The 22,631-nt window shown below is 40.1% G+C and overlaps 1 protein-coding gene across 1 annotated transcript in view; it reads right to left on the reverse strand.

Annotated features, from left to right (window-relative positions):
- prdm6 (PR domain containing 6) overlaps positions 1–18,235 on the reverse strand; it is a 312,582-nt gene extending 294,347 nt beyond the window's left edge. Inside the window, exons 1-2 of the mRNA XM_070883225.1 lie at positions 17,755–18,235; positions 11,606–11,910 (exon numbers count right to left, since the gene is read on the reverse strand). Coding sequence (XP_070739326.1) covers positions 11,606–11,910; positions 17,755–18,235 — 786 coding nt within the window. The remainder of the gene's footprint in view (positions 1–11,605; positions 11,911–17,754) is intronic.
- Positions 18,236–22,631: the final 4,396 nt, after the last annotated feature.

Raw genomic sequence — 22,631 nt, forward strand, 5'->3', positions numbered from 1 at the left:
ACTGCTCTGCCCACCTGACCAGTAGATTGATATCCTCCTGCAACCTCTTCATTATCAACCACACAGCCAATTTTAGTGTCATCTGCAAACTTCTTAATCATACTCCCTATATTCAAATCTAAATCGTTGATATATACCACAAGAGGCAAGGGACCCAGTACTGAGCCCTGCGGAACTCCACTGGAAACATCCTTCCAGTCACAAAAATATCCATCAATCAGTACTCTTTGCTTCCTACCTCCAAGCCATTTTGGATCCAACTTGTCACTTTGCCCTGTGTCCCATGGGCTTTAACCTTCATGACCAGTCTACCATGTAGGACCTTATCAAAAGCTTTGCTAAAGTCCATATCTACTACATCGTACACACTACCCTCATCGACCCTCTTGGTTACCTCCTCAAAAAATTCCATCAGGTTAGTCAAACACGATCTTCCCTTAACAAATCCATGCTGACTGTCCCTAATTAATCCTTGCCTTTCCAAATGCAGATTTATCCTGTCTTTCAGGATTTTTTCCAATAATTTTCCCACCACTGAGGTTAGGCCGACAGGCCTGTAATTACACGGCCTATCCCTATTTCTCTTCTTAAACAAGAGTACTACATTAGCACTCCTCCAATCCTCCAGCACCATGCCCAGATCTAAAGAGGACTGGAAAATGATGTTCAAGGCCTCTGCTATTTCCTCTTTTACTTCGCTCAACAGCCTAGGATGCATTTCATCCTATGGGGACTTAGTTACTTTCAAAGCTGCTAAACCCCTTAACATTTCCTCTCTCACTATATTTATTTCATCCAGAATATCACACTCCTCCTCGATAGCAGTATCTGCATTACCCCTTGATCATCATAGGCAGTCCCTCAAAATCAAGGAAGACTTGCTTCCACTCTAAAAGTGAGTTGTTAGGTGACTGAATAGTCCAATACGGGAATTACAGTCTCTGTCACAGGTGGGACAGACTGTCGTTGAAGGAAAGTGTGGGTGGGAAGACTAGTTTGCTGCACGCTCCTTCCGCTGCCTGTGCTTGCTTTCTGCATGCTTTCGGCGCCGAGATTCAAGGTGCTCAGCGCCCTCTCGGAAGCTCTTCCTCCACTTAGGACGGTCTTTGGCCAGGGACTCCCAGGTGTCAGTGGGGATGTTGCATTTTATCAAAGAGGTTTTGAGGGTGTCCCTGAAACATTTCCTCTACCCACCTGAGGCTCGCTTGCCATGTAGGAATTCCAAGTAGAGCGCTTGCTTTGGGAGTCGTGTGTCAGGTATGCGAACAATGTGGCCCGCCCAACGGAGCTGGTCGAGTGTGGTCGATGCTGGGGATGTTGGCCTGATCAAGGACTCTAACGTTGGTGTGTCTGTCCTCCCTGGGATTTGCAGGATCTTGTGGAGACATCGTTGGTATTTCTCCAGCAATTTGAGGTGTCTACTGTATATGGTCCATGTCTCTGAGCCATACAGGAGGGCGGGTATCACTACTGCCCTGTAAACCATGAGCTTGGTGCCAGATTTGAGGGCCTGATCTTCGAACACTCTCTTCCTCAGGCAGTCGAAGGCTGCGCTGGCGCACTGGAGGCGGTGTTGAACCTCGTCGTCGATGCCTGCCCTTGCTGATAGTAGGCTCCTGAGGTATGGAAAGTGGTCCACGTTGTCCAGGGCTGCAAAGAGATGTGCCATCAGGGACAAGTAGGAGTGAAATCACATGAAGATGGTCTAGTGGAAATGGATCACAAAGGAGAGACAGTGATGTACAATAGTGTTCAGCCATGGTGAATGCATTGGAGAGATCAAGGAAGATTTAAAGTAATAATGCACTGCAATTGCAGTAACAAATGTTGTCATTGGTGACATTGACCAGAACATTGATTAGTACTGTTCATGGGACAGAAGCAAGAGCATACGAATAGAGAATTGTGAGTGAATACAGAGCTGAGTGGTTATGCCTCATTCAAGAGTCTTGGAGACAAAAGGGAAATTAGAAATAGAGCAGTAGTTGGAGGGGTTGAGGGTGAGGTATTTTTAAGTTTGGGGTGATGACTACAGTTTTGAAAGGGAGGGAAACAGCACCAGTGCAATTTACAATGTCAGCAAGTGCTGGGTAGGAACTGTTCAAAAAAGGCTGGGGAAAGGATTGATGCAGGAGAAAGTGGTTCTTATACAGGAAATGAGCCTTGAGAAGGCTGGGATTTACAGATATAGTGTCAGGGCTAGGTGCATGGAAGTATTCAGAGGAGGATGTAATGGCTCAGGTGGCCATGAAAATAGTCTTAATCTTTGTGACAAAAAGATCCATAATCTCTCTCCACTTGGCATTAGAGGTGAGGATGAAAGAGATGGGGGAGAAGGATTGGAGGTGACAGTTGGTCATCCTTACCCATCAGGATGATACTGGAATAATAGGATGATTTGACTGTGGAGGGGGTGAAGTAGTAAATCGAAAGATGGTCAATCCAGATCTGCAAATGGGCCAGGAGGCCAGTTATGCGTTAGGTGCCCTTAGGTTTATAGACCCCAAACCTTAAGGTACAGAGGAGAAAACTGTACCAAGTGAACAGCCAAGATAGGAGACTGTGAGTACTTGGTGGGGACAAGAGGCATTAAATCAAACCAAACAGGTGCAAAGAGGAAGTTATGATGAATGGCGGCCCAGAGAAGAGGCCATTGGCATTTAGACAGTCTATTTATGAGGAGATTCGAGTGGAATATTTTTCCAGGGCTGGAGAATGAGAAAAGTAAGGTTGGACGTGGGTAGGAGATGAGGATGATGACGGCAATGAGGAACTCAGCAGAGGTGACCTTGTCAAGGATTAAGATCTCTGAGATGATGTTGCTTTGCATGTTGGTAACATCAAAGGGGTGGGTGAATGGTAAGGTTTCTGTACAGTGGTCAAGTAGTAACATGAGGACAGACTGCTAAGAGGAGCAGGTGCAGGGGAATTTAGATGGAAATTGAAATCACAAATGGTAAGGAACTGCTCACTGCAAATGCTAAGGGAGAATTAAAAGGAGATCTTTTGGGGTTTAAAAGAATGGTAGACAATCAGGATATTAAAGGAGAAGTAGAAAGATTAAAAAGGAAACAAGGAAAGGTGTCAGAAGCGTAGGGAAGAGGTCAAATGGGAACAAGCAGTGAAAGCCACAATGCCAGCACAACAGCTTGAGCATAACATATGATGGTGAGGGGGAAGGATCTACTACCCATGAGCCAGTTTTCACTCAGACCCAGATAATCAGCAGACTTTCAGGATTGAGATTGATACATTATTGTTAGGTAATGTTATCAAGGGATATGGAGCAAAGGTGGGTAAATAGGATTGAGGTACAGACAGCTAACATCTAATTGAATGGCAGAACAAGCTTAATGGGCTGAATTGCCTACTCCTGTTCCTATGACGCAGCCAACATGAGGTCATGGATGGAGAGGGCATTGTTTGCAAGTGGGCAAATGTTCTGGAGGTAGATTCAGATGGGGCCATGATACTGAGGGGGACAGTTGGAAACCTACCATGGGAGTCAGCAAGGTGGGTACGTAAGTTGGAAAGGAAAAGGGGCGAAGGAGGAGATCAAAGAAATAAACTCTGAGCTAGATAAGATGTTCACTATGGGAAGGGGATGAGGCAGTTAGGGTTGCTACTCTGAGAGAGCCAGCAATGGGTGCTGTCATGGGAGCGGTAAAGTATGCTATAGGACGCAGCAGAGAATAGCTGTGGAATTTGAGCCTGAAGCTGCAGCAATAGAGGTGGAGTGAAGTGAGGAACTGACTGCAGAGAAATATTTCAGCCAGTACTGAAGCACAGGCCTGCAGCAGCAGCCAGGGTGCACATACAAGTGTACACAGCGACAGTAACTCACAATTACATAATCAAATGGGAGAAGGAACTAAAATATAAATAAGGAAATCTTTCAAATAGAGGTTTACGAATTGATAGTCAGAAATTTGAGGCTGAACTGAAATGTGGAATATTGTAGACATAACTTAACAAAGCAAGATCCCACTTAGTAGTCAAAAGCTGGCAAGACAAAATCAATAAATAAGTGAATTGGGCAGACATTTTGGCACTATCAAAATAGAATTCTATTATTTTCTAAAATCTTTGATAAACTCAGATACATCTAAAGATCAAAAGATAAATACAGACAAGAGGGTCATTCGGCCAAGCTTAGTTCAGTCATCTCAAAGTAAAGAATCTACAATCAGTTCATAACAGCATCAACTCACTTATGAATCATTTGAAGGTTTTTGCCTTCACTACTTTTTAGTTGAGAGAACAGAATGAGTCAATTAACCTGCCACATCATGCAATCTCATGGAATTACATACTATCCTTTCCTTTTACATTCTTGTCCTTATTTTTAAGTTAAGTTAAAACATATATAAAACTTTTATGTGGCAATAACTGACTGTTTCTGACGCTAAGTGGCTAGCCTTGATCTCCCCGCCTTTCAATCTGCTCTGCATCTTAATTCAATCAATAAAGCAGCTTTGAGATACCTTGAGATAGCTTAAGAGAAGCACAGTTGCTAGAGATTTTCTGTCTTTTCAAAGTCAATGGATGAAAACTAAAGCTGTTTTGTGTATTTCAAAATAATAGTTAGAAGCAAACTTTTGAAGGTATCTCTTAGATTCTCTCCATAACTCCTAATACTTTTAAACTCTCATTCTACCAGTTAAAAATACAGGGTTAGTTAGTAGGTAATAATTACAAAGCTTGGAAAAAAGAATATAATGTCAGAATTTTCTAAGATACGGTAATTTTTGGATCCTATGCTGTAGTGTTCCTTTGAGTAACAAATATACTTAAATATACTGAAGGCAATATTACTTACAAATACCACTTTTAACAATAATAAATATACTATCAAAATTAGGATATTGCAGCTTATGTTCCGAAATTTAGAAAACTGTAAAAGAACCAAGAAAAAATATTGTTCATCTGTTGTGTTCTGCCCTAGGTCTCACTCGTAAGATTCTTGAGCCAATTATTAGGAAGAGCAGATGAAGTGGTTTCCTGTTACCTTCTTCTCAGTTTTTATTTATAGGCTACTTTCTCTTAGGTGAGCTCCACCTATCCTTTATGATTGGTGGGCCACCTATACCCATCAGATGTAAGTACCCCCGCTGGATGTCAATCCAGTATTCAGAGCTAGCGCTCCAATTTCCACTCGCCAGAGCTGTTTGGAGTGGGGCTCAAACCCAACCCTTCTGATTCAAAGGCAGGATTACTACCTCTGAACTAGTAGTCTTTCTTCATTCGAACATGAGTACCCCACTAGATGTCAACCCAGTATTTAGAGAACATATTCAAGTCTCCAGTAATCAGGGCTGTCTGGAGTGGGGCTCAAACGCATCACCTTCTGACTCAGAGGCAAGAATTATATCACTAAGCCAAAGTCTCATTCTATAGCTGTTGTGATGGTATACAAACAATTAACACTAACTGTGAGCTATAAACTTAACAGGGTAACTAGGGGCCAAAATTCCTGAGAGTCTCTGCCAGTCTCCCACCATAATTCTGACAGCCAGAGATCCAGTTGGGCCAGGTCACCACTGCTTCCAGGAATTTGCAACTTCTCTTGTAAAGGGTGAAACTTCCACCTGCCCATTACAAGGCATCAGGGAGACTTCCTATAATGAGAGTTCTCACTGCTTCAGTCCAGGCCAGGTTAGTGGTTCTGGACACAAGAAAAAGGGTTATTTTTTTAAATGTTACTGATTGGTCCCGTTATATAAGGAGCTGAAGAGGAAAAGACTGGAGTTGGGTAAATTGCCACTAATATCCAGCCACATTGGGCAGATGGGTGCCAATGATGTGTCCAAGGTGCTGCTTATGCCCATCTGCCCTATTCAAATGAGATGCCCTCCTACTGACTCTTCTTTTTTAATGCTTTCACCAGCACCACCATGCACATAGTCAAACCTTGTTGCTACAAGCCTAAGGGAACCAAAGAAATCCTTAATAGCTCTTCTACTGACTGTAATAGACTTTCAGTTGGAATCAGAGTAAAATTTTATTATAATAAGAGGTTGCAAAAATAAAACTTACAACTATAAGGTTTTATTATATAGGAATGAAATGCAATCTGAACAATTTAAACATCAAAATACATTTTAAAACATGATTTTGGTCTAAAGAACACCGGGGTATGACTTTTTCTGGCACAATTTTAATTTCACATGTTTTTATTGAGAAACCAAGCTGAAGGGTCAAGGTCCATAGTTCAGGCACCATTAAGGTTGAAAAGAGTAAAAGAGAAGGCAAGACAAGTCATGAAGTAGTGATTAAGTGATTCCAACATTGGATCTTAAAAGACTGAAGATTGTAGAAGGAAGGACTTAGGATAGTAAGGAGTTTTGAGGTCTGAAGAAAGAATGAATTATAGCAGGAAATTCAGCCAAAGGGGGCGTAACCTGCCACCCGCACCAATTCTGGCCATTTAGGCAAGTTTGACCAACTGAGATCAATTCTTTAAAAATTGCTCATAACTGACTGTAGACTATAGTTACCAGGTTTTCCCTTCTCTCTCTTCTTGAACAGAAGCATTACATTGGCAACCTAATGAAGTGTTTGAAGTGTTTGCAATGAACTCTCTATCCAGTGTCACCTCCTTGGAGCAACCTATCTCACCACTGACAGATCGCTTATGTCATCTTAACTTCAGCTGCTATCTATTCCAGCAGCATCGGTGCCCTGGAAAAAATCTCACCTTCGGTCCTTAGAATCCCACCACGATCAGCCCAACTCCAACATCACCAGACACACCAGCATCACCAACAACAACACCAAACTTCTCCGCAATCACCTGATGCTGCACAGGGCACAGGGCATCAGCACCCGACCACATTGCTGCCCGGGAGGCCAGGGATGGCCTCACCATGACCACATTTACTTCAATTGACGCTGTTTGCCACATGATGTGCCAGGTAGGCACCACCCCACACCAAAGCCAAAAAGCATCCCAAAAATGCCCAAGCTATTCCTTTCACACTCATCACCATTGTGGGGGTAACTGTTTTGTCTTACCATTCACTGCAACTCACTAAGCCACTTCAAAAGTGCACACAGATCTGTCCAAGAGGGCAATGTGTTGAAAATAATAATTTCAATGTTTGACAATACATTATCAGCATTGGCGATAACACCCAAGTGCCTACCCTTGTGTGTTGTTAGTTGGTATGATTGGACAAGGATGAGGGTGTGTGAGTGGTAGCTAGTGAGATGGGGATGTGATAATGTAGATAGAGAGAGAGGGATGGGCGAAGGTGCAAGGGAACGATAATATAGTGGTAATATTACTGGATTAGTAATCCAGCAGGCCTGGACTAATGATCCGAGGACATGAGTCCGTATCCTACGAAGGCATGGGGAATTTAAATTCAGTTAAATAAATCTGGAATAAAAAGCTAGTATCAGTAATGGTGACCATGTAACTACCGGATTGTCGTAAAAACCTGTCAGATTATGTCTTCAGACCCGCTTCCTTTTAATTGGCCAGGAATCTCACAAGGGGGGCTTAACAAGCCCAATCTAGGGAACGTCGTGGGGGAAACTAACATGGAGCCAGGAACAGGGTCGCAGCCCACTTTTCTCCCATGTTGGTAGGAAAACTCGAGCCCTAAGATTGTTAATTTCACTAGTGAGACGTGACGCACTCCTCTGAGGGGTTAAACACATTGGAAGAAAATTTCCTCTAGCTATATTCACAACACAGTAAATTTAGCTGGAGAATTTCCTCTGATAATTATTTTTAGTGAAAGTATTAATACATTCTTCTAGAATGCTTTCACAATTTTGCCAGAAATAAGATCCATAAGCAATCTTCCCCATTGTTGGGGAAAAGTAATAACAACTTGTATTTATAAAGTGCCTTTAACCAAGTAAAATGTCCCAAGGACGTTATCAAACAAAATTTAACACCAAGCCACATGAGGAGGTGTTAGGGCAGGCGACCCAAAGATTGGTCAAAGAGGTGAGTTTTAAGGCATGTCTTAAAGGAAGCCGAGTGCATGCAGAAAACAAGTGCAGGCAGCGGAAAGAATGTGCGGCAAACCTGTCCCACCCTCCTTTACCTTCAACGATTGTCTGTCCCACCTGTGGCAGGGACTGTGGCTCTCGTATTGGACTGTTCAGCCACCGAAGAATTCATTCTAAGAGTGGAAGCAAGTCTTCCTCGATTCCGAGGCACTGCCTATGGTGATGAAAGGAGGAAAGGGTAAAGAGGTGGAGAGGTTTAAGGAGGGGATTCCAGAGTGAGATGAGCTGAGGCAGGGGCGGAGTCAGAAGATGTAATTTTTGTAGAAATAGACAGTCATCGTGATGGTGCGGATATGTGATCAGAAGCTCATCTCGGGATCAAATATGACATCAAGGTTACAAATAGTGTGGTTGAATCTCAGACAGTTGCCAGGGAGAGGGATGGAGTTGGTGGCTAGGGAACAGAGTTTATGGCGGGAACTGAGGCTTTACTCTGCATCTGGCCTTTGCTACAAATGATCGGGAAATGACAAATGCTGACATTAGGTGATAAAAGTGGAAAGGTTATTCTGTTTCACAACATTGCTATTCCGCACAGTATTTAGTGCAAAAATACTAAAAGTACAAACTTATAAGTAGAAAATAAAGAACCACCCTGACAACTGAACAGCAATGAGAATACAGTGCTGGCTTCGCAACCATATAGTCACAGGTTCATTTCAGCATTTAGAACATAACAGAGCATTGAGCACAAAAAGAACATTTAGCCCATTAAGTCCAGCACTTCCACAGACCATATATGGTATATCATATATATGATATTATAGATTCAACCTCACTTCAGTGAAAATTATGAGGAAGAATTAAGGGAACTGCACTGGTTCATTTTGTAAAGTGATTTCAAAATGGCATAATTGAAGTTTTCAAGATTATGGAGAAGATTGACAAATTGATCCTGGCAAAAGATTCAGATATGAGGAGAGACATTTTAAAATCATTTTATATATCCACTTACTCTATGAGAAGATAGCTCTTCCAACTTCTCTAGACTTGCTTGAAGATTGTTAATTTTGAAACAATAGACTGGATTTTCAGTTGGAGGCTTCTTAGGGTGCTAATGGCGGTGGGTCGGTAAATTTTGCGCCGGGAAATGGCAGTCAACAAATTTGGTAACTGCGCCCTAAGAGTGGAGTGGAGCACTAAGGGAGGTATTCCACACCTCTCTTAAAGCGCTAGGCTGGGTGAGCAACTGAAAATCCATTGCTAAAGAGTCAGCTTCAGAGTGCCCTAAGAGAGGCATTCCTGCAACAAAATAAAATCGGACAAAAAACATTCCCGATAAAGTACTCCCCCCAAATAAAGTTGAATTGCAAAATAAAACAATGAAATATCAATTTCACTTACCTTTTTCAATCATTCCTTCCCATAGCGTCCCGGGACAGCTCTGACTGCCAGCTTTCTCGGGCGGTCTCACTATGGGGTACTACAGGTGCCGCTCCAAGCAAATATCGCATCGCTGTCGAAACCGGTGTGTTGCACACCAGTGCGATATTCCCAGGCGGTACTGATCAGCGCCGCCGCAAAACTGGCACAAAATTTCCTGGCGGGGCGCTGGAAGCTGGCCGCCCGGGCGCTAAACATTTTGTGACCCATTACCGCCCCTCCAGGCGCTAACAGAGGCACAATCCAAATGAAAATCCAGCCCCTTGTGTTCTATATCCTTTAGTTCTTTAACCACAGTCTAGGTTAAATAGGCTTTTTACATCTATATCATCCAAGTATTTTAAATACATGAATCATAAAACATTTCCAGTGAAGGATCGTGGTTTTCAGCTTTAGAAGTAAATCTATACTCAAAAAACAACACTTAGTGAGCTAATAACCTTTTACTTAATCTAGTGTCCCAATAGTCCTTATTCATATTAGCCTTTGTCAAACATCAGAATAAAGTTTGACTTGTTGATTTTTCAGGCACAATAAAAGTAATATTTTACTGGATGTTATTCCAGATATACTTTAATGTTGGAGAACTATTGGGGTGGCATCATTTCCTAGAAAGGAATAAGCTGAACCTCTGTTATGATAAGCACCAGTAACAGCTGGATTTCCAAGAAATACATCGATAGGACAGATTTTGCTCAGACGGGGCATCTTGTGGCATGCCCCGTTAGTTAGACTTACAATTACACGATGAGGGCAGCAGGGCAACTGGTACCTTGGTAAACAATGGAACCCCCTTAACCAATGAGATTAAAGGACTGAGAAATAAACAGAGGAAGGACTGAGAAGGAAGGTGCATTAGAGTGGATGAATTCAATGACTAATCAGCTGCAGAAAGAGAAATAAGAGAGGGAAACAAAGATTGGATTAAGAGAGAAAAGACAGAAAGGAAAAGTAAGAAAAAAATTTAATTTAAAATTTGACATTTTTAAAATCTCCTAAAGAATGAGACTCCACACTTATAAGTGTTTACTTTATGAGCAACAGAGGTAGATTGGCAGTCATTAATAATTATCACATTATTAAAAGGTTGCTTATGCTGATAATTACTAGACTTATCTTTCTGTGGCAAATTTAATGGGCAATTAATGTGCAAATGCAGATACTTCTTGAAAATCACGGGAGGTTAAGCTCGAGATCCCGTTTTTGTGAAGCTAAAGCGGCACAAATCAGCCAGTACAGTAACTTGTGGCAATTCACAATTCACAGGATATCTCTTCCTTGCTACAAGTTGCTGGCCAATTTGAGCAATAATAACAATTTACGTCATTCAGACAACATTAGTTTTTTAGCAAAATCTGGCCCACTATTTGTTCCATATTCAACTTGCTGTATGATTCTATGACTCTAAGACCTTATGTTAATGTTACAAGTTCATATGTCAGGACCAGCACTAAATACACCAACCATATATGTAAAAATAATTAATATTTCTTAGCTGTAGTGCCCCATTTATGTGTGGACAATAAAAATGAAAATAAGAATCATATTTTCAGTTATGACTGTAAATGATAAAGTAACATTAAAAAAATTTTGAACAACTACAAAATTACACATTACTATTTTCAGTACAAAATATACTGCAAGCATAAAAAGTAGAAAATGTCATGGCTAATCACAGTATATGTTAATCGCTCCTAAGTGACCAGAACTCAATGCTGTGGGTTATCTGCTCAGCCTCACGAAGAGATATAGGGCATACATTGTGAAGGCTCATGTGATATAATTTATATATCACAAGTAGACTGATATGTTAAACCCTGGAGAAGCAAAGAGGTTCCAAAGATGAGTTTAACTGTAAACTGTATTACTTGGTAAATTGGTTCCAAGATGGTTGGAGACAGTGTGATTTCCAATTTATTTACTGTTGTGTGATGTGACCTTTAAGATATTTTCTCTTTGAATATTCTCTTCAAAATAGATTTCCATGAAAACATTGTTCCAGTAATTAGAATATGATGTCAAATCGCTGAAAAATGAAAATATTTCATGCAAACAACTTTATATGGTATAAATGGTAACATTTTATCCTATAGCATAGCTTGCCATGCTGTAGCCTTTATGTAACATTTGCATCATAAATTCATGGTTCTACAGAATATATTGATGTTCAAGTTGTTGAAGGTCAGTTGCTTCTTACCTCCCAGAGGTGACGACTGTTCCTGAGAGCTCCCACCTGCACCTTTTCCCTGGAGGTGGCAACTCCCTGGTAAGGTCCAAGCCAGGTTCCCTGTGGGATGCGTTGTGCTGCACAGATACCATAGCCCAGGCCTGGCACAGTGCTTGTGCACAGGCACACCTCCCGTGGCAGTTCACGCAGCCCACATGGCACATCAGGTGGAGCTGTGGCTGTACTGCTGCTTGTACCCACGAGGCGACGCAGTGAGTGGAGTGGTCCATGCATTGGGCACTCGCCATTCCGATTGTCAGCACACATGTCACAGCCTGAGGAGAGAAGGACAATTTAGATTAGGCGGCAAGGGGACAACTTAATTTATGTGACAGCGGAACAGGCATAGACTAGACTAGGTGACAAGATGAGGTCGTATGTTAAACTGGCAGCAAAGGGAGAGGTTAGACTGAGAGGCAAGGGAGGGGCAATAGGTTAAACTAAGGCATAAGTGAAAAGGTAAGTTAGATTGAGCAGCAAGAGAGAGTGAACAGATTTCAGTGAGTTATAAAGGCAGGTGGAAGGCAGGGAAACAACTTAGAGGCAGCAAAAAAAAGAACTGGCAAAGGAGAGGCATAGACCACTAGGCTGCTACAGTACTAATAATACTACTTAGATTTAAACAATGCCTTTCATGTTGAAACATCACGAAGTATTCCACATAATGAATTACTTTTTAAAGTGTAGTGAATGTTGTTCTGTAGGCAAAGTAGATCATGAAGACTCCTCATTCAGTGCTTAGTGCTAATACTGAGGGACAGGTTAAACTAGACAGCAAGGCAGAAGGACAGATTAGAATGACTGGTCTGGGAGAGGAGACAGGTTTGACTGAGTGCTGGGGAAGATATGAGGTTAGAATGCGTGGCAACAGAAAAGGCTAATGAAAAGGGTTGTGAGGGGAGAGACTGAGACAGTCGATTAGTGGAAGGAGACGGCAGGAAACGGCGAGTGGCAACCTAACCCTTACTGGTCTTATTACAAATTACAACAAGGGTTAAAGACTCTATTGTACAGACTTCACCAGTGCAGACACAGAGGAAAATAAATCGGGATTTATAAAAAGGCAAAATGGAGCCATTGCGTATTTTTGTTTTGTTTTCTTATATTTTTACAAAATCATGTTCCCGTATATAGTTCACAAGTGGAAAGAGAAAGGGGGTAAAATAGTATGGAGAGCTACACCCCGTAACAACATATCACAGTCGAAATGCAAACATTAAAAAGTTACGAGCATTACTGCTTTTAGAAAATCATTCTCAAAACGTATACTGGCTAATGAGTCTTTAATTGATTGCTTATTTAAGCGTTTAAATTTGGATTTAAAGGTTTTTTTCTGTATCGGTAGATTGTAAAAACCACTATCTACCTATCGCTATATAATAATGTATGTAGTAAATTACAAAGTGCACCTTTCTTTACTTTCTATATGCCCAATTTGCATATTGTTCTGTTTCATTGCGCGGTGAAGCCCAAAGTACTGTATTGTCCATAGTTGCAGTCAATGTCCGCACCTAGGTGTTTCCTCTAATGAATTTATGCACCAATTTCCTGTTACCACTCCCTCTCCCAGTTATCTGCATCTTGAATTCTACCCCTCTTCAAAACTTTCTCATTTGGTATATTTCCACGCACCTTAGGTCTCACACTTTTTAAATGTAATTGATGCTGCCAGTCACTAATGGGCCGAAGCATCCTGACTCGATTATGTTGTCTAAGTCACTTTTGTGCTTTGCGCTTGGTTTTGAAATTTGGGAATGTGCACAAAACTATGAATAAATGTCACGATCCAACGCAATGTCTCGGGGAGACATCTTAATCCAAACAATCTTTAAGTAGCGAGAAATTTGCATCATTGCAATAAAGTGTTGGTTCTAGGACAACGGTACAAATTCAGCAACAGATTCAGACACAGAAAGTGAGTGTTAAATGAGTGAAAAATCCTTCTGGAATGTACCATTTTCCAGTATTAACCACCATAGAAAATGAATTATCTCATTATTATTTTAAATAAATGTTACAGCTTGTATTAATGAATTTCCAAAAATAGAAAATCAAGAAGTGATGACATTCTTCAAAATGCAACAGTTCACTTTACTTTAGAAATATAATCTATCAGACATATTTATAACTATAATCACTCATGATTGTCGGTGGGAATGTTTGTAACAAGCTGCCTCACAAAAATATTTTTCAGACACGAATTGTGAAGACTTTGAGATAGATAAATAGTGCTTTATATTAAAAACACACACACACATTTTAGGTGTTAAAAAGTTCAGGGGGATGAAAAGACACAGTGGGAAAAGGCGGTAGATGCAAGATGCTGGGCTGAGACAGTATCCAATGCAGTTACTGCAGTCAGTGTACTAACAACCTAACGCGCTCTGCAACAAAACTTGCCATTCAATTATGTCTCTGAAGATTTGTTGGTCTATCTGTAGAGTGTCTGATGCATGGATACTCATTCCAAGTGGTCGTGTCGAGCGACCGATGTTGTTTTTATGAATGAGAGAGGGAGAACGGGGATTGGAACAAGTTGAATAAGTTGAAGCTTGCAGCCACCCCTTCGCTTTTCAGTTTTTTCACAGGACAGCTCACATCAAACAGCGCCCGCCCGACTGTCCTTCTCAACTCAATCAAAGTTTGCAGCAACCGGGCCACTTTCAGTTTCAAATTGGGGGGTTCGGTTAATACGCTAAGGACTAATTTTTAAAAGTGGAAGCAAATCTTCCTCGATTCCGAGGGACTGCCTATGATGATGATATTAAACATGTAAATAAAATTTCCCTTTTGAAACATATTTTTGAGTTTCATTAACGGAAGGCTAAATATTGTAATGTTTCAGTACAGATATAACAGATATTGTAGTGTTAAATATATATTTCACCAAATTGTATCCAACATTGTGAGATATTTTAAGATATTATGCTACTTTGTTACAAAAGGAGAGAGGTGAAGAAAAGCTGTTAAACCAATTTTTTAATTGGACTCGTTTAACATGTTACACTCAGTTTAATGTGTATATGCATATTGAAACTGTTCCCATCGTACTGCCCTTGTACTCCTCCGTCTGAAACCAAATACACAAGAAACACCAACAGATCCCAACTTTGAAGTTGAAAGTTAAACAGGCCCGCACAGCAATCTGTCCGGTTCAATGCAATCCTTTGATACGACGACCGTTCAAAAAGTCAACGCACTCTTGTGCGGCCGAAATATAATTTTGCCCAGGCCGAAAACTGTGCTGGCAATTAGATTCTTGGTTTACTTGTGTACTTGGTTTATTGCGGTCAAAATGGTTTAAAAGTTGCAATACACTGACACCGGGAGATATCACCCCTCAGTCATACACGGTCATAATTATCTGCTGTTCAGGAAACCAATTATATGTTTTAATTGAATTAAATCCCACGATTGCAGCTTCTTGTATAAACTTCTTAATAAACTTTTTAAAAGAGCCCTGCATTTGTCAGCCATTGTTTGGACGTTTCCTTGTAACAATACAATAACGTGGGAATTATCTGAACTACTCATAGAAATTGTCCAAACAGCCATAGACAGTGTCTCTTCAATTGAAAAGATGTTTTTTTTTATCGTTACCCATTAGTTTGCTTTCAAACAAGGCTGCTTTCTGAAATACTCCTGTGATTAATTTTAAGTTCATAAAATAACACTAAGCGAAGTTCTTTTTGTACTTTACGTACAACCATTGCTTGCCATTACCCGCATCCACAGTTTTACCTTCAGAGCACATTGCACGTGAAATATTTGAGCAGCAATATCGAATGTTCTTACCTATTTTAAATTGGCAACTACATATATCACAGATATGGTTAATCTGAGCCGCCAGGAAAAATAGCCAGAATAAAATACACATAACATAAAACAGCCATTGTCTATAATTTAAGATGAACATCTTTCCAGTTACGCCATATTAGAAACTAATTCCACTATATAATAAGTTGTTTTGCTTTCAATACAAGATTGCATTAAATGCCAAAATAGTGCATTTGCAATTTCTCCACGCACTGCCTGCACATGGGCATTGCTGTATACCCAAAAGCATTGATTCTAAAGTGTACATCACTTGATAAGTTCCTATCATAATATGAATATATCAGATTTGGAATATATTGCATTAATTATGTAAATACCACTCCGAATTCATCAACCATATATACATATATATAAAATATGTTCTCTGGAATTGCAATACAATCAAATAAATACAGTTGTCCAGTGAGTATATTTCCCTCACTCTTGCTGTGTTTTTCTACCACTACTCGGTACGCTCCTTGTTACAAAGATGAAGACTGGGGATGTATGGCGCCGTTGGGCAGCTGATTGGATTTTACCAGGCTGACGGAGTTTGGGGGAAGACAGATAGGATTTTTAGATAAAACTGCGGCTGGTCCCTAAGAGACCCAAACAATATCGAGATGATGAATAGCATCTCTGAGGCGATCGATCGGTGCCCTGATACAGTCGATTCGGCCAGCTTTCTCCAGAAAACTAGTGGCAATTAATTGTGTCTTGTCCGCTCATCGCTCATCTTTGTGTGGCAGTTATCGACGGAGATTAGTGCTGATGGACCATTTTATCACGTTAAATAAACATTCACCACCTTTCAACCAAGGGAAATATGGATAATAAAGCTATAGTTAGAGGTGGTAGTCACTCTTGAAATGACGGTTTAGATTATGGAGGATATGTGCTAATTTGACGTATTTGATCTTTTGGGATACTGTATTTGGAAATTTTGAAAGAATACTGGATCGGGAAGTTGGGTGACGTTTATCAGTTAATTCTATAACTCCAGGATCTATTTCAGTCTTACAGCGAAATCTTTCACGGGTTTCTGTTTACCTCAGCATCTGTAAAGACCTTGCCCATTCATCCAAGCTGCTCTATATATGAAATGAGTTATCTCAGCTTAGCTGTTGAAAAAATATCGATCAAACAAAAAAGTATCTATGGATTCCAGAAAACAAATGTTTTGCCTGAGCCTGTCGATGATAGAATTATATTCCTGCATCCACCTCCCTATCAACTAGTTTAAATGTTTAACAGTTTTTAACTAAAAAGTTACTGCACGATCAATGGGTACCACAGCGAATGCTTTTTAAGTCCACGTCTTAACGCTATGTCGCTCAGGGCTGAACTAAAATCACGTTTAGTTTTGCAGTGTACAGTGTTTTCAAATGCATATTTAAGCCATCGCCGTAATTATGGAATAATTAGGGACAGCTAAAAAGTATGTGTTCGTCCCCTTCGCTGTCTTTTTGACTGTGTGTCATGTCTATCGTATCTGATTCAGTCATATTCTACTTAAAGTTGTGCATTACGGTATTAGGCATTTTTAAGTAGTCTAAATGCATCCTACCTTTTTTTTTGGTTTGCTGGAGAGCACTTATACTGATATGCATAAAGTGCTATTGTTTTGATGTTTGAATGAGTTGATCTCTATTGGCAAAAATATTTTTGTGTAGCTTGGCTGAAAATGCTTTAATAGGAACATTGACTGGTGATAATATACTTATATTATCCGCTTCACTGATTATAAGCAAACTGTGAGCAAAGGACGCGATAACTACAAGCGGAGCCAGTTCTGGGGAACAACTTATATTGCTTCGTAATCCTTTGTTATTGATTCCAACAAAGGAAAGGTTTAATTCGGTAGAGTTACAAACCAAACAAAACACATACTGTAACAGCGTCAGGCATTATCGTGTCCCATGCATAAAATAATTGATTTATGCTGTATGTTTTTTTTATCATTTTATTTCAAACCAGTCGCCTGTAATAAGAGGGGGTGGTGAAAACGTTATACAAGCTTTTTGAAAATGATATAAGAACTTTTGTCATCTGCGACTGGGAAGACATGTTGTGTTGATGCAAGACATTGTGATCCTGCTTGTGACTAATATTATCTAAGTGGGGAAACTATGTTGGAGTCGGTTGGGATGAGGATTCTGGTTGGGGTAATCAAATGTTACACCTTACTTCACAATATACTTTGCCTACACTGTCTGCAATTTGAAAGCTGTTTCCTTTATTGAAGTTATGTTGGCGGGAAATATGACAGATAGGCAAGGGGAATGCGGAAATGATTTACTCACGGTTATTGGGGTCGGTTGTATGGTTGTTGATAGGGATGATTTCCATTCTCTGCTGTCCGTACAGGTAATAGTCCAGATCCTCAGTTGTGAAGGAGAATCTTGGCGTCCTCTCGGTCCCGGATGAACACAGCTCTTTGCTTTGATTGCCGTTGAGCGCCAAGGGTGGATCAGAACCCGGGCGCTGCCCCAACACCGAGATCTGCGGCACAGAAACCGGGGTCAGACCGGAGAGGGACAGGGAACACGCCGAAGAAGAGATCGAGGAGGCGGATGAGGACGACGAGGAGGTGAGAGGTCCCGAGTGCTGGCGGAGGCTCTCGCTCGCCGGGCCAGCTCTATCGAGCGGCTGCAGCTGGCTGGGAATCACTGTCAGGGAGCCGACTTTCAGCTGGGTCTGAGGGAAAAGCTGCTTCCAATGTTGGATATAGGCGGGATCGACCTTCAGGAAAGCAGATCCACTGGGCTCGCTGGGTTTCATCATCTCAAAAGACTTCCAACTTTAATAATTAAAAAAAATACCGTTAGCTAATTACTAAGTATATAATGCACAAAACTAATCTTTATACTTTATTCGAAGTTAAGCTTTTAAACATATTTAGGCACTCCTTGGATTTTATACGAAATATATAAAATAAACCGTTTATGATAAACACGTTGCTCAACAATGAGATATCATCTCAATTCAAAAGCACGTTTTAACTTAAGCGATTATGAGTTGAAAGCTGTATTGCACACAGGTACTCAACCTGGGAGAACTGCGCTTAGTTTGAATCTATGTTCAGTAGTTGACCACAACTGAAGTGGCAGGTCAAGTAATTACGAAGCATTTTACAACTCCGTAGCACAGCGCACACAAAAGAACTAGAAAAAATAAAATTGCAAGAACATGCTGCTTTTACATATGACAAATAAACATTTTGGAAATATATTTTGTTTGCTTTTGTCAGTAAGTTTCTAGATACCGCGTGAATATCGTAATATGGCATCAACTATCTGTTCTCACCAGATCTTTCTTAGAAGTAAATTCATAACGTAATAACTTGCAGAAAACTTGCAGGACTCCTCGATCAGCTGCCCAACTTGGAACTGACGTCCTTCTGTAGAATTACAGTACTGAATAACGCCATGGGATACCGTTTTGACACTACTTACCTACGATGTTATTCCAATCAGACTTCAGATTGTAGGAACAGGGACCTCTTGCTGTCTTTAAATTTGTTTACTCATTTACCGAAAAGCATGGTTCTTGTGTGGGAAGTCGGCGTGCGTTAGATCCGAGCCACAGGATTCTGTTCATCTCTGAGGTTCCTATAACGTTTACAAGCTGACTTGGAGCAGGACACGTGGTTTTTACGACAGCACAGATTAGAGAGTGGACGGGGGAGGGGGGAATGTAACATTGATCAAAACTATAAAGCAACCACACCCCACTACATACAATCTCCAACCGTGTCCACCATAGGTTATTACATTTCTGTAAAGAGAACACTAAAACCTAATAGCACAGCAATCACGTCCATTTGCATAACATAGCTCAGTGTGCCAAATTGCTCGTTTTTCTGATCTACAGCCCGCATAATATATTTTAACAATGCGTATATATAATCTATTCCCTGAATTATTGGGGACCTACTAAACATGTTCTATGTGTTTGCTCCTGTAATTACCCAATTAACAGAAAAGTGCGAGGAGTCACTTGTGTGGATCAGAAGTAGAGAAGTCTAACATGAAGGGTAAGCAAATAGTGCATTATAAAATGCTTTAGATAGCTATGAGCAGAATATACCTAGTAGAGTTTTATGTTAAAGTATATATGCTTTCCTCGTCCAGTCATTAGCCCTTACTATCACCATCATTTCTGTCTCTATCTTTATCCTTTTCCAGCACGAATGTCTTTATGCGCCGTTTCCCTCATCTTTAACTTAACTTTTCTTTCCTGGTTCCATGTTTCATTGTTACTTTTTGACTATTGTAATTTCCCCATGCACCGTCGTGTGCGCAATGTTCTCCAATGCACCGTTTAATTCTTTCAACGCGCGGCTGTTCTGCAGGTAATGTGAATATTCAGGTTAGAGTTTCAGTGGCTGGCCATTCATCCCCCTCCCAATCGGAGCAGATTCTGAGAAACTAGCTGGTATGTTTGGATTGTGTCTCTATCTAATGCGGTGCATATTCTATTAACTCCAGTGGGGCAGCGCTAGAAATGTTTTGACTGGCGTCATTTTGACAAGGTCGTCCGTCATCGAGTCCATAGATTGATAACACACAGCGAAAAGACAAACACAATCACGCGGAAAGGAATTTTGGTGCGAAATAAAGTTGACTATGAAAAATTTGCTTCACTTAAAAGAATGTATTATGCCAACGTGATTCCAAAATACTCTGAACTCTGAACTTCAGATTATTAAAGCAACGACTAATGGTGCGTACTGTATTATTACACTGTGCTAGACACCATGAGTATTGAGTTCTGTAGTGTGATCGTTATTTATGTAACACTCAAATAGCTGGTGATATATTGACAGTTCATTGTGAACAGATCTTTTAGAGTTCATGCGGTTTATTTCACATTCCTTTTATATTATAAAATAATACCAAGTTTGCGAGGCATAATACAGGAAAATACCATTACCTATACTGACCAAAGTCGAAACACAGTGAGGCTTGGTAAACACTCTGCTAACTAGGATTGTGTAATATTACATTGTCATGTTCATTAGATATGTATGATTGTCTAAATTATTCGAATAAAAATGAATAGACTGAATCCAAAGAAAATAGTATGGTCGCTGGTTGCTTTGCAATATTTATTTGATGTCTGCCACTATTTACATTATTTGCGATTGATTGGATATCGACTGTGATACTACATACTCAGATACTCATAAAGACATGAGAGTGTAATATGTGCAATAGCATGCTGTAGTATATATAAACCTGCCGAGATATGTATTCATTTGAGACACACTAATCACACAAAAAATAGTTCAGCAATTCACAGATAGAGAAAGGACGTCAAATAAATACTTAAGATCTATCTGTGCTACTCTGTACTTTCATTGTCACTCTGCTGCCCATAACGTTCAGTTTTGTCACCTTTACAAATCCGATTTCAATTAAAAGAAAATAAAAGAACAATATAGTGGGGGGAAATAAAAGTTGTTTTCACTAGGGACTTTTTGAACTTGGGAGGCAAAGAGCAATAAAGGAGCTCACTAGCTGTCTGATTAAGAGGAGTCCTCTGGGAGAAATTGTAAAGTCTTACATGTCCGTCTGTTTGTCAAAGTGTCCAACAACAGCCAGGTCAGTTCGTTAATGCATTCTGTCGATTATAGCAAAAAAATGTAAATTTATTGAAGCAAAGTCTAATTGCTGCAATGCATCGTATTCCTAGCATTTAACAACACGCTGACATTCACTTGATTGATGAATTCTGCAAATATGCAATGTGTTTAACCGATCTGATAAACTTAACGTGAAATTAATATTCAGATTATATTTCGTTTATTGTGCCTGGTTGTTTTCTGTAAGCCATCGTGCAAAAAGGAAAGAAAATTCAGCATGTCCAACAATTTTCTACGTTATGGTTTCGGCTAAGTGATAAGTGAAAAACAGACTGAATTTTCAAAATACTCACGCCTAGAATTTCCTATAAAGCGATTAGATTATGTATATGTGTATGTATGTATGTGTGTATATATAAAAATCGATGTGGATATTCCAAGCAAATTTGTTGGACTGAAATAAGGCGCAGTGTATTAAATGCAGAGAGCACACTCATGTTTTTCTTCATTGATTAATGACTTCTAAAATAAAACATGCGGGAATGGAGCTGCGATCGATAAATTAACTCCCGAAATTCATCATTTTCTCGCGTAAAATATCCAAAGCAAGTCACAATTTTTTGACGTGTCCCACAAGGTAGAAGCGAGGCAGGCTTCGATCTGGACTGCTGGTTATTAGGAAATCTGATTCCATTTGACACCCAATTAAAAGTTTGCATTTCTTGTTAATTAATTCTCTTGATCGGGCAAGACAAATAGACGGTTCATTTTGACAGGAGTCCGATAAAGAATTCAACAGCTTTTCTTAGCCGGGGTGTCTCCTGATTATAGTTTTAAGGTCACGGCTTCATGGGTTTATAATTCATTAATACAGACATTTATTCAGGTGGGATTAATGAAGATCACACTCTCTTGCATCATCTGGACTTATTTTGGGTATAGAAAGGAAAGAGAAAGTGTAACAGATTGTAAACTTGCCAGTCAGTGGTTCGGGACTATAATTACGGTCCGTATATAAATCTAATGAGCACATTGTAACGATCCACTCGAAGAGGTGACGGATTTGTAAACAATTATACAAGCATTCTGCTCTTCGTTACCATTAACACTGAATTTAAAAACAAAAGATATGGATTTTTTAACTTTTATATTCATGGGTTGAATTAACACTTTCCACTAACTTTCCCATTCTTAAAAAAATCGAGGGGGGGGGGGGTGGATTACATGGTACTATCGATAATGTTGGGCATTCCGCCAAGCATGCCTACAAAAATAAATTCTCTAACAGTTTATGCGTTTCCACTTTCATGAACATAAAGTTGTCTTAGTAGAATTATCGACAGCAGTTTATTTGAAATAATGCCGGGGCGGCTACTGGTGCCGTCTTTCATCCGCTTTAGTTTTTCTTTCTTAAAGTACGCTTCCTATAATTCTGAAATATGTGCGCATTCATCATGCGAAATATTTTTAACTTTTTACTGTTGATGAAAAGTCCAATACCGATTGGAAATACTCGAAAGAATTAACTGTCCGATAAGCGATCAATATTTGTGAGAGAAATGTAAGATGGCAAAAAAATATCGCTATCCGCAC

The sequence above is a fragment of the Pristiophorus japonicus genome, chromosome 1 (genome assembly GCF_044704955.1).
Source record: "Pristiophorus japonicus isolate sPriJap1 chromosome 1, sPriJap1.hap1, whole genome shotgun sequence".
Classification (NCBI taxonomy): domain Eukaryota; kingdom Metazoa; phylum Chordata; class Chondrichthyes; family Pristiophoridae; genus Pristiophorus; species Pristiophorus japonicus.